The sequence below is a fragment of the Pteropus alecto genome, unplaced genomic scaffold, assembly GCF_000325575.1.
Source record: "Pteropus alecto unplaced genomic scaffold, ASM32557v1 scaffold88, whole genome shotgun sequence".
NCBI classification, from domain to species: Eukaryota; Metazoa; Chordata; class Mammalia; order Chiroptera; family Pteropodidae; genus Pteropus; species Pteropus alecto.
Genome location: NW_006494611.1, coordinates 365,396 through 378,641, shown reverse-complemented (window position 1 = coordinate 378,641; position 13,246 = coordinate 365,396). Strand labels below are relative to the sequence as shown.

Sequence of the window (13,246 nt, the reverse complement as noted above, 5' to 3'; positions counted from 1 at the left end):
GAGAAGTAAATATTTACTCTGCTTTCCATTTCCAGGCCAGTACAGTGGTAGCAGTTGGACTGACCATTGCTGCTGCGGGATTTGCAGGTTGGTTTGTGGTTTAGGGGGTGGAAATGAAGTAAGGGAGGTTGCGGACTTTTTAATTATTCTATTGCTTTTATTTTTAGGCCGTTATGTTTTGCAAGCTATGAAGCTTATGGAGCCTCAAGTAAAACAAGTTTTTCAAAGTCTACCAAAATCTGTAAGATTTACTAAACATTTTTGCTGATTCTTTACTGCTTGTGTATGAAGCCTAGAACTGCACTTGAAGAGGGCAAATTTCCAAACATCTATAAAATTCTGATTACTTTGGGCCTCTTCTCTTACTTTCCACAGGAGAGTTTAGAAGTTCTGAACTTTGTAGTAGTGGTACCCTAAAGTCAGATGTTATGTGCGACAGAATTGGAGCAGAGGTGTTAATTGTAGTATGAAAGTTACTATCACTTTATTGTTCACATTGTATTAACTTTAGAATTACCTGTTCACATCCTTGCCTAGCCCTCTCCCCAACCCCAGTCTGCTCTGTATCACAAGCACAGAGAGATTTGAGATCTCAAGTGATCCATTCTTAGCCCTGGCACTCCCTAGCATATTTGGGTCACAGTTCAGAATGAATATGGCTCGACAGCCTATTTTTATTGTTGTGATTGAATATGACAAAAATAGCATGATGGTAGGCTTTACCAATATTTCTGACACAAGGTCAGAAAACCTAATACCCCAATTTTAAGTCTTTAGTAGTTGCCTTACATCTGTAAAATTCCAAACATCTATAAAATTCTGATTACTTTGGGCCTCTTCTCTTACTTTCCACAGGAGAGTTTAGAAGTTCTGAACTTTGTAGTAGTGGTACCCTAAAGTCAGATGTTATGTGCGACAGAATTGGAGCAGAGGTGTAAACCTCAAGATACCCTTGAACTGCTTGTTTAAAAGATCTCTAAATCCTCTTCTTGAGGCATTTCTTGTTCTCGTTATAGTCATACTATGAGATCAAATTTATATGTAGAACATGGCTAACTTGCAATAATCTTCCCTTCACTTCCCTAAAAAACTGCCTGTGAGGCACTGTTCTTTTGTCTTATATTTTTAAGAGTTTAGGTTGTCTAGGAAAAAAATGGATCTGTTTAATGATCATTAAAAAATACCATGAGAATTAGTTACCTGAAATAACTTAGTTTTTCTGATAGTTCTGTGAACATTTACAGACATTTTTTAGCAAATCTGTTTTTTCTAAGAATCTTTTCTTACTAATGTATTTCCTCTTTCAGGCCTTCAGTGGTGGCTTTTACAGAGGTGGGTTTGAACCCAAAATGACAAAACGAGAAGCAGCATTAATACTAGGTGTAAGGTAAAATTTCTAATATTTTTAGTATTTTCTACAACTCTATAGAGCTATTAGCAAATATAAGACCTTATATTAGGAGGGGGTTATTTATATTATGTACATTTTTAACATCTAAACACTCCCTTCAAAAGTACAATGATAGACTTGTACCATATAATCATAGTATTCAGTGTTCTCTATAACATTTTTGAGGGGAGAAATACTTAAACATACTTTCCTTTTCAAGAATAGGACTGTCATAATATCAAGTTTAAATTGTTTGAAAATTACTTATTTTTCTAGGGAGCTGTTTAGTTCCCTAAATTCAGAGTATTAATCATCTCTGTATGGTAGGGAAAAAGTTTCTAAACAGCTTTTCATACTGTTTCACATCTTCACTTGGCCCTTAATGTACAATTTTTTTACGTGATCCAGAAGTAATCTAAAGTAAACATTACCTTTTTCTCTTTAAATTAGCCCTACTGCCAATAAAGGAAAAATAAGAGATGCTCATCGACGAATTATGCTTTTAAATCACCCAGACAAGGGTAAGTAGTCATTAAACTCTTGTTATACATGTTGTTGGACTATGTAATTGTTATTAATGGACTACCTTTGTATCTAATTCTTAGCTATAATAAGGAAAATACCTAAATCTGTATGTGAGTACTGTCTCCCAGGCTACATCCATTTTTCTTTCTGGTTTCTTAAAAGGATAAATTCTGAGTAAAAATTTTATTTATGGAATAATGACCAGATATCTAATAACTACTGTAATTTGTTAGTAGTGATAAGCATTAACAATGTTTTGAGATCTGCGATTGTGATAAAATTTGACTTGTAGTAGTCAAATACTACTAATCCTACTGTTTTGGGGGACTGGGGTTCAGTGTAGATTCTTAAAGGAAATGTTCAATTTCAGTTATGAAGGTAAAAATTAATTTTTTCCTTTTTGTTTAGACCTTTAACTAGAGGTTACCTAGTTAGAAATGTATTATATGCTTCTTAAGCAGCCTTAGCTATGTGTTAAAGGAACCAATTCCTTGGAATACCAAAATATAGACCACAAAATCCATATTCTAGTGCTCATGTCCTTTTACTTTTATATGAGAGGCCTTTCATAAAGAGAGTTTTGAATTTAAACAGAGCTGTAAGTGTTTTGCATAGCCTCTTTTATGAAATGTAGCTTCTATTAACGGGAGGGATTCTGATTCAAGTCTGGGGTAGAACTCATAAATTTGCATTTCTACCAATCTTATTGATGCTGATGATTGCTGGTCTGAGGGCCACACTGAGAATCACTGCTCCAGATCGGTAGGAAAGTGACTGTAGATGACATTGTGAAGGCACAATTAATAACAGGAAGAGGAAAACTATGAGGGGCAGAAAAAGGATCTCAAGCAAATTTGGGTCTTTCCAACAAAGCTTAGAAGCCTCTGAGAATATCATGGTTTTAAAATAGCACAGTACAATAAATTGCTGTTCATTTATGATTTATAATCATGAATAGGTAACATACTATTTCAAAGTTACATAAGTCTATGGGTTTTTTTAAATCCTATTCTTGTCATCAGTTTAAGTTTTGAACAGTGCCATTTTTGTGGAAATCTCCCTCATGTGAATTGCCTCATTTCCCATTGGTCAAATATTGCACCATATATTTTTGGTTATCCAGTTATAGTGTCATAATTATTTTAAAAAACTGGAATACCATTTCTGCTAATTCCACCTCTCAGATAAGCACAGGGATATTTGAAAAGAGAATACCTTTGCACCAAATTGAGAATCCATATTGTAACTATTCCTTTTTTCTTTCTTCCCATAGGAGGATCTCCTTATATAGCAGCCAAAATCAATGAAGCTAAAGATTTACTAGAAGGTCAAGCTAGAAAATGAAGTAAATGTACGATGAAGTTTAAGTTCTTATTCGTTTATGTATATGAGTTACCAGCTTTTCATAATAAAATGTCTTGAAGCCACAAATTTTAAATGATTTAGCACAAACTAAAAGCCTTGGTATAAGTTTCTTTTAAATTTGAAGATTTTTGAATCAGATTATAGAATATTTGGAGATTAATGCTCAATAATTATGGATAAATACATACCATTATAATAGAAATACTGTTCCTTATTTAGCAAATAATTTAGTGTCTACTTCAAGGCAAAGTGAACAGGACAGTCTGCTCTCAAGGAGCCCCCATCTAATGGGAAACTGTTAAACTGGTAATTAAAATACAATGTGATAAATACTATGATGGAATTTGCACAGGTAGTTATAGTAGGGAATCTTCGCATTGGAAAGAAAGGCTGTCAAGGTACAGAGAACTGCAACAGCTGCTTGGAACACTTTATTTAAAAGTGTATTTAGCCACAACTTTGACCTAAGAAATTGACCTAGGTATGTATATATCACTGTCAATTCAGATTTCATACATTAAAAACTTGATAAAAAGATCTGAGAATACAGATCTTATTTTTAATCAAGTATTTACACTGTATTCAGCTAGCCCCTTAAAGAAACTGACCATTATAAATTTTTTTTTACATAATCAAATTATGCATTTGTTAGCTTGAACTCTGAAAATTTATACAGGTATATTTAAATGACACTTAAGGGGGGAAATGGCTTACTATTGGTCTAACATAAAATATGTAAGGATCTTAACCGAAGGACTTGTATAAAACACCCAAGGTAAATAAAGTCTAGTCTCCAGCAGTACTTAGTATGTTTAGCTTTAAGATGATTATACTAACTACCATCTAAACTTTATTAAATCATTCTAATGTTAATGGAGAACACAGACTTTCAAGGTCAAAATAATGGAAGTAATCATGTTTAGTGTTGGAATGTGTTTAGGTGCATTTCAAACTGGAGATACATCTTTTTCATCCTGTTTAAAATCTTATCAAGCCCCTTTGTTATATTTTAGAATTGATGAGGCACCAGCTTAAAGCAGCCATGGCATTTGTGTAGGATAAATATTTTTAGTTATTTCCAGGGAAATAGGGTAGGAAGGTATAGTTTTTACTATTTTAGGCAGTTGTGTTCTATAAAGTCTCTAAGAACACTGATTAGCAAATACTGAACCACTGTTCTTAGGGGATATATAGGTTCCTACGAGCCTCTGGTCACATTTTTGTCAAACAGTTAATATAAAACCTTGCTTTATTTGTTTGTTTAAAGATCCCTTATTTGATAAATATCAATTCCTTAATGTAAAGTCAACAGCCCAACAACCCTAACTCATGCTAGCACATCACAGACATCTTGTGTTTGGGAACATTAGGCAGCACCTAAGCTTGGGGCCCCCTTTAAGCAGAGAAATCACCAATAAAAGGCATAAAAGTTGAAAAACTTGACACTAAATGGATCATGAAAAGGAGACTTGGTTATAGCTTGAAAACTGAAACAAGGCAGAGCATCACTGTGTGGGCATCAGGTGGTTCAAATTTTTGACCATTCTGTATGTTCACAAATGACCAAGAAAGCACCCCAAGTGTTCATTTTGGAGTTACAGATAAATTTGAGTAGATGAATTTGTAAATAAGGAATCTGCTAATAATGAGGACCAACTGTATTTTGGCTTGCTGACCTTTTATTTCAGTCCTTTGGACTTATAAAATGTTTCTATGAACAAAAGCTTTAGTTAAAGAGATAGTATCAATTAAAACTTAAAAGCAAATTTTCAAAGCCAAATAGAAAGTGAGATAATATGCCAGTAGGCAATCAAGCATTAACTATAAAAAAACTTCATGTAGTGGGTATAAGTACTTTTGAGTGTTTAAATAGCATACCTGTTTTAAGACAAGTATTAAGACAATGGAAACCACTTTAATACTGAGGAGCACAGCAGCACATTTTTCATAGTAATCAGTTTTGTTTCTCTAGGCTTACCTTTTTTAAGTAGAAGAATCCATATTTCATTGATGGCTATTAGGCAAACCTACTGTTTTTCTTGGGGAAAAAAATCATCTAAGTAAGGGCTCTAGATTATAGTGGGTAACTGATGCAAGTATGATCTGTAAGAGTACCTTTTTAATGGCATTTTCTCACAAAATATTTGATGTGTAATGTTAACATTACTTTACAATATGCTAGCATTGTGCTAAGCACTTTCTCTGTACAGTAAAAGTCCTCACTTAATATCTCAATATGTTCTGCGACTTTAAGAAACACATAACAAAGCCAGTTATACCATAGGCTATTGAGGAATCGAGTTCTTGTTGCATCTCTCAACAAAATGACGAACAAAATGTTAAAGACCTGCTGTATCTCAATTGTAGTTACCATTATTCACTACATTTTACAAGTAAGGAAACTGAAATTGAGTGAGTTTAAGTAACTTGCTCCAAACAGCATGCAGGGTTAAGACTGATATTTCTCAAACCCAAAGTACCATGCTGTTAACCTCTCACTGTGGTACTTTTCACAAATCATAACCCAGTTATGTTTTCCTTGGTGGTACTCCTGAGGTGAGTGTGATACTTTGCTTTATAAAAACTGCTTTGCTGGTGATTAAAATGTGCTATGAGTGGTCCTCAAAGTTAAATCTTCCCGAGACTTAGAATAAGCAAATTATCTTGCTTTCAAGTATCTTCCGGATGATAACACCAATGGAAGCACTTAAAAACAAGAAAAATAGTTACTCCAGAAGATTCGAACCATTCAAGTAATTGAGAACTTCTGTGGAAATAGATGGAATGCAAGCCAATACCTATACTGATTCTAGAAGCTTGGGTGTGGTATTCTCTGCTATCTTTAGTTTGCTATAAATTATAATAGAAAGGTAGAAGGCAGCTAGCTAGAAGCAAAACCATTGAGAACTGGGAAAAATTAGCTAACTAGCATCTTAACATAAGGGTAAAACCATAAAGATGACATGCTATACTGAAAAGCTACATTGAGCATACTCAACATGTATGCCCTACCTTAAAATCTTGCATCAGAAATAATTTTAAAAATTAGGCAGAATGTTCCATTTAAAGCATCGTCTTAAAGTTCAACACTTTAGAATACTGAGTTCCATTTCAATGAAAATTTATAAGGCATCTTTCTGATAATGACCTATAAGTTGTTTAGTTGCAGATCAGAAGTTTACAGTGGGGTCATATATTATGAGACATTAATTCCAATTTTTAAAAACTTAGAAACTGGCTCAAAAAATTCAAAGAAGAGAATGTGATTGGAAAAAATATCAGTAAATCTGAGGCAAAGTAAAAAACACTATTTAGAATGATAGTTTTTGGTTATATAAAGAATCCTGGATTGAGGGTAAACTTAAGTACCAGGAAATTTAAATGACCTAAAACTCTTTGTGTTGCGGACACTGTTCTTGACACTATGTATCTGCTTAGAGACAACTGTTGCCTTAGCAACGTGATATAGAAAGAGCTTCTATCCAGTGTTAGCTATTATTCCTGACCCAATGAAGACAGTCAGTCCAGTGTTAAGGTATAATAGGAATGTACTAACACTTGCTGTTACCTTTAGTGGTTTCAATTAATGGAATTTCAAATGGAATGTGTACATGGCATTTTTCTTTACAACCTGAAAACAAGCAAGTTGAAAAACAGAGCTCAAAGAGGTTGAGGTATGAGCTCCAGGCAACAATTAACTATAAAATGATTCATCTAGAAAAACTATAGAAAACGTTTTTGTAATGAAAATAGTCTCTGTACTAGAAAATGTATAGTTAACATTTGACAAAGTAAAAAGGATACAAAACATTTAGAAAATATCCCTGTAATTCCCTCCACCTCCTGCCAAAAAAAGAAAAAAAGAAAAAGGACATCACTCCCTGAAACACAAAGAATGTCAGTGGAAAATAATTTTGCCCTTGTGTCTGATATCCTTTACAGCAACGGTCCCTAACCTTTTTGGCACCAGGGACCGGTACTCCTATGAAAATCTAATACGTGATGATCTGAGATGGAGCTGAGGCTGTAATGCTAGTGCTGGGGAATGGCTGCAAATACAGATGAAGCTTTGCTTCTTGCTCTCCAGCCACTTACCTCCTGCTGTGTGGCCACAGACCTGTAGCCAGGGGTTAGGGACCCCTGCTTTAGATTGCATACAGCATAGTTGGAAATGTCTGGGATGAACACATACATGAAACACTAATTTTAATTCAGCATACTCCTTTTTCAGAGTACCTGGGATATAGTTGTTATCCTGGGTCCCACATATGAATAGACTCAAGTTACATGAATACTGGAAAGACCCTTAGATGAGCCAGTCCAGCCTTCTCTAATTAGATGAAATAGAATACAGAAAAAGATAACTCCAAATTCTGTACTTAAATCTACAACATCTTTTCATTCTCAAAGAAAAAAGCTGCACTATTCTGGGGCATTATTATGCACCTTATTTTAGTATTTGAAAAAGTATCATAGGAATCTGACTCTAAAATGACCCACTGATAAAACCCTTTAAAAAAATTTTCTATTTCCCTGTAAGATGACATGTACCTCCCTTATGCAGTAATTTGGGGTTTTCTGGATTAGTCTTGCTTGGGTTTCTAGAGTAAAGGATTATACTTAAAGACGTCTTAGGTTGAACCATAGGGAATTGCCATTGTTTTGAGTCAAATCAGTCAACTACTGGCAATTTCCCATGATTCAATGTAACTTTTCAACCAGCATTTAGTGCAATTTCAAATTACTGTCACTTGTCAAAAGTTTATAGCAAATTGTAACTGACTTATTGCAACAGTTCCTGAATACTCAAATACTGTCATAGGTTAATCATGGAATGTAAGTGATTACTATCTATACAAGAATACATCCTAATAAAGAACCAAAATTTTTAAATAAGGAGCAAATTCATTGTGCCAGATATCCTTATAAAAGGGTACAGGGACTCCAAATCATAATAGTGAGGACAGGAAGAATGAATGGGACTTTACAGCAAACATCCTTTTTTGGCCTTTAGTAATTTTGCCAATCCCATAGATCAATTTCAAACCCAAGTCCCTTGTTGACTCTAGAGAATCCAAGTGTAATTTTCCTTTACTCGCATTTCCAATAAGCACCAATCATCTAACATAGACTTACTTGAATTATAGCTAGTTTTCCATTGTAGGCACAGCCTATGAGAATATCTAGTTAGTTTCAAACTCAAGTGTAAATCTGTTTGCAAAGGACACAAATGGTTCTATTTCCCAATCTAACTGCAACATTCAGTTAACATGCCAACTTTGCAAGCAAGAGACCCTTCTCAGTTTAAACACTAGATTCATAGCTACAAAAATACCACTGGCAGAAGGGTGATGGATCCCAGCCACTACAGAATGGCTGAGATGGAGATCCAGAATACAAAAGTAAAACACCAGCTACTTTTGCCTCCCCTCCTTCTCATTGTTTCCCTGTTCTTCAGTTATTTTGCTTGCCTACATATACCTGTACATTTTTAAAAATTACATTTATACAACCTTCTCTCAGCCTTGTTCTAACGTCTCAGATAAGCTTACATGAATGTACTGGTTTGATGTGCTGCTTCTCTTCATATTAAAATATTTACTTAAAATTAAGATAACTGTGTATCCCCTACTATATTACCAGTGGTTAACTCATCTGTCAATAGACCCACACCATTTTGCAAAGAGTTTTAGGCCTTTGAAGGCTTAAAAAAGGTGATGCCAAACCCAAGAATCCTACACTTTCCAAGGTTTCAGGAAAAGCAGATCATTTTTGTCCCAACATAATCTCAGTTCCTACTTCACGATTTAGTTCAGAATCCATGATTTCACATATGTATGCTGATAGAATATTTGAGCTGCACAAGACCTTTAGAATGTTTTGCTTGTCGGTTTAATTTGTACTGGCAAGTTCTCCCATAGCAAATTCTAACCAGTATAGCAGCCAAAAGATGCACCCCTCTCAGTATGATTCTAGAAGGCTACCTGAACCAGCAATGTTACCTATGGAGTGGGCTTTTCACTCAGAGCATGTGCTATTTACTCAAAAACAGCCTATCATGATTCTGCAGTACATGTATTTTTTTAAAAAAAAAAAACATTGGGTTTATTAATCTGTAATTAATGAACTCTTAATACTTATTTCCCAGAATGCAGTTGTTAGTTCTAGTCTGATGAACAGGTGAGGCTAAACCCACTTAAGACTGTCTCCTCTTTCTTCCTTTCCTATTGAAACAATCTTTATGGAAAAAGAATTTTAGTGAATCTGTTCTACATCGAAGAAAATAAAAGTGTCTTTTTTCTTTATACCATATTCACCAATTCGGGGATTAATGAACATTTTTTCATACCTTATAGCTAATCTGTAAACTTATCACTGAAGAGAACCAAAAATAAAAAGGCCAACAATTTTACTTGTTTCTAACTTTGATGGATAAAAATACATTTGTAATTTTTAAAAATCAGGATGTGAAATTATTTGATATTGTTACTCAAAGTGCAAAGTTTGCACTATTCACAACACACTTCAATAAATGTTATTAAGCATTTAATACCATCACACATTAACCTCGACAATAAATTTGAGGGTAGGGTTATATACACTGACCTGGCAATTATTTCATTTTTAACTATACCTTGAATTCATCTTCAGTCATTATTAACTAAAATCACAACATTTTTATGCACATAACAAATTATGCACATAAAAAAAAAAAACAAAGGGCTTTCTTACTCTGGTCTAAATAATAGAGCCAAACCCTCCTATAAATCCACAATTATTTTATATGACCTCACAATTAGCAGCATAAATTATTGTATTTGTTACCTTTTAGAACACACTTATGAAAATCTTCCTAAAATTAAGACATCTGGCTAAAATATATGTAAAAAGTACAATCATTAGCATGAACCTTCAAATTATTTGATAATCAAAAAGCATATCAGTAACCTATTCCATATTTAAAAATTACTCATACTTCTCTAAAAATTTTTAAGGCAAAAGTAAAATTCTAGGTTTTATCTCACTGCCTTCCAAAAGTTGCCTTTTATTAGAACTTTGTTACAAAGACTTCCCTAATATCAAATGTATGATCAATTCCCTAAGCTATTCCATTCAAAAGACTAGTGCAAGGTTTCAGAGTATTCATTACAAAATGATTAACTGACCAACTAATAGTTAAATATATTATGAACAAATATAACTGCTTTTTTTAAAAAAGCAATCACGATACTATTCTAAGCCTATACATCGCTCCAACTACTTTGCAACAGTTGGTATAAAAAGTAGAAAGTTAAAAATCAGCAAATGGAAGATCAAAGTTTATTTACTACCTGCATACAAAAACATATTGCACATCAAACAACCAAAATCAAAAAAATAAAAATAAAAATAAAAATAAGAAAAAGAAAAGATACTCTACTGAAGACTAACATGTAGTTTATACAGAATAAACCTTCTGGAAATTGATCTTTTCAGTAGTTCAGGTTATGTCTGGACATGACTAATTCAGCTTAGTGTTTAACTAAAGCTATGTTTGATTTTTAAATACTGTACACTTTAATAAATAAACCAAACAAAGCCTCAATGTAGAACAGTCACTGCCAATATCACCCAGTATCCCTGCAGATGAGAGTTTAACAAATGTATTCCAGTGGTCTGCAGATTTTTCTCTACATACAGCACTTTATAAACACATTAAAACAGACCAGTTTCCAGACTAAACTAATGAAGAAATTACAATTCAGTGCAAAATATTTTAGACTGCATTTCACTCTAGTTTTCCTCAGGTGAAGAAGTGGTTGCATATTATTAAAAATGTAACAAAAGCAGCTAATGCTTTCATAAAGAATATTACGTTAGGGATCCCACCCCACCCACCTCCCCCCATCTCTGCCATATTTTGAAAACAAAATAACATTTCCTATAGCCAGCAACTTTTTTTAATGTTACATATACTATTCTCAAGGCACATCTGATGATATATTTGATAACACAGTAGGTGTCAAAGTATGTTTAACATATGATTTCTTCAGGATCCCTCCCCTTTCTGAATTCCAAATGGAGGAACTGAAAGTGCGATGTAAAGACTGGCGATCCATATTCTATCTTTGGCAAGCTTGTACAAGCACTATTGTAAAATGTAATGTAAAAAGAACTGTAAACTAGGAACTTCTTCAGTTTATGAAACACCATTCAGGACTGCTGCTTCTTGAGTGTTTTCTTCTTTTAAGGTATTTATCTTTTCTTCTCCTGGAGTACGCTGTAGCTTAGAAATTTCATCGCCAGAAGCACTAGTTGGGCCATTTATTGCCTTTTCTGAAGGACCATGCTCTTCAATCACATCTTTTGCCTGCCAAAGGGAGACAACTTTTTCAACTTCTTTATAAATGACATCTATAGCTGAGGAGGAAAATAGCTACATAAACATTAATTAGCTAATAATTTTAGTTTCAGATACCACAATGGATCAAATAATTCAAATGTTCTTAAAATTCAAAACAAATAATGTACTTCACCTCTCTGGGTCTTTCAACTGTCTGTAGTACCTAGCAGCACCTAAACTACAGGAAGAATCTACACTTGTTTAATGAAAACTTGTACTTAATTTAAAATTTTTATTTTAACCACTGGAAAGCTTAACATGTGCAAGGTATAAACAGTTAATACCCTAAGTAAAACAAATAATTACCTATTTTACTCACCTTTTTTTAAACTCATATTTATATATTAAATCCTTTAAAGCACTTAAAAGAATTGAAATGTAAAGGTCTACATCCATCATTGAGAAGAGGTATCTAGCCTACTGCTCCCTCAAATTAAGCAACAGTCTATGTACCCAGTATCTTTGGGCAGACTCAATTTTATAAATGCTTGTTAGGGTTCTAATGGAAAAGTATTTCAGGCTCAAGCATGCATACCTTCAATTACCTGGGACCAACAACAAACTCAAGAATAGTCTTTAACTAAAATATTCTTCTTCTAGTTGGGGAAACAAGTGATCATATAGAAAGTTAAGTAAAAATAAAGCTAAATCATACCAAAAAAAAAAAAAAAACCAAAAAACCAAAACAAAAAACCAAAAAAAAAAAAACCCCAACAAAACCTACAGTTTAAATTCTCCTTACCATTTCTTTCTTGTTTTTAGCCAAAGTTTCCCTTGGGAGGTTTCTTTGTCTGCTCTGAGACTCAGCTCTAGAAATATAATCTGCAACTGTGACTGTTGAAGATGAGAAAAAAATTACAGGTGTTGAAAAAATATTTCTAAATATTTTATTTATGGATAAGAGTAATTTTACTTTTAAAATAAAGTAATGGTGGGTTACCCAATTTCAAAATTTTCTTAGGCTGGGTACCACCTCCAACCAAAAACGAAGCTTGAAAAATGTGCCTCTTATTTAGTGATAACAACAGAAAACTTTAAGCTGGAAATCGAGGAAGCCTAGATTAAAGTCCTCTTTCATAAGAATCCAGCCTTTTGCTTCTGGTTTGAGTCTATGGCTGTGGGATGTTTGAAATGGAAATCCACAACCAAGAAAAGAAAATGCAGCAATATAAGCCCAGTGTTTGCGATTATCAGTGGAGAAAAAAATGGGGCAAATTTGGTATAAATCATGGTGTGGTATACTTCAATTTGAAAATTTCATGAATGATGTAAAAGATTTACTCAAATATCAATTGTCCTATTATTTTTAAAAATAGCACAATTAAGAAATCCAAGTGTGGTATTTTATGGTTCCTTTTTAACATCCCACACTAGAAATCATTCTGAGTTATCTACCAAAAAAAAGAAAAAAAACCCCAAAAAACTACAAGCAAACTAAAGATGACAGACCACCACCCTAAAAATGTGGACACTGATCATAGTGATGAATAAAGTCACCATGAATTCACTAACCACTCACTCCCCACTGCCAATCTTTCAATCTTTCCAGACACTGGGGGGTGTGGGTGGGGGTGTGGATGGGG

The 13,246-nt window shown here is 33.8% G+C and overlaps 2 protein-coding genes across 7 annotated transcripts in view; one reads left to right on the top strand and one right to left on the bottom strand.

Moving 5' to 3' along the window:
- The window catches only part of DNAJC19 (DnaJ heat shock protein family (Hsp40) member C19), a 4,731-nt gene extending 914 nt beyond the window's left edge, over positions 1 to 3,817 (top strand). The window contains exons 2-6 of the mRNA XM_006925756.3: positions 36 to 87; positions 168 to 241; positions 1,308 to 1,387; positions 1,841 to 1,911; positions 3,189 to 3,817. Coding sequence (XP_006925818.1) covers positions 36 to 87; positions 168 to 241; positions 1,308 to 1,387; positions 1,841 to 1,911; positions 3,189 to 3,259 — 348 coding nt within the window. The 3' untranslated portion in view covers positions 3,260 to 3,817. The remainder of the gene's footprint in view (positions 1 to 35; positions 88 to 167; positions 242 to 1,307; positions 1,388 to 1,840; positions 1,912 to 3,188) is intronic.
- Positions 3,818 to 10,583: 6,766 nt separating this feature from the next.
- Positions 10,584 to 13,246, bottom strand: part of FXR1 (FMR1 autosomal homolog 1) — a 53,079-nt gene continuing 50,416 nt past the window's right edge. For 3 of the 6 annotated variants that reach the window (XM_025042200.1, XM_006925751.3, XM_006925752.3), the window contains 2 exons: positions 12,406 to 12,497; positions 10,584 to 11,630 (listed from right to left, as the gene is read on the bottom strand). In XM_025042200.1, the coding sequence (XP_024897968.1) occupies positions 11,460 to 11,630; positions 12,406 to 12,497 (263 nt within the window). In that variant the 3' untranslated portion in view covers positions 10,584 to 11,459. The remainder of the gene's footprint in view (positions 11,631 to 12,405; positions 12,498 to 13,246) is intronic. The other 3 variants (XM_006925755.3, XM_006925754.3, XM_006925753.3) reach the window with 3 other exon arrangements.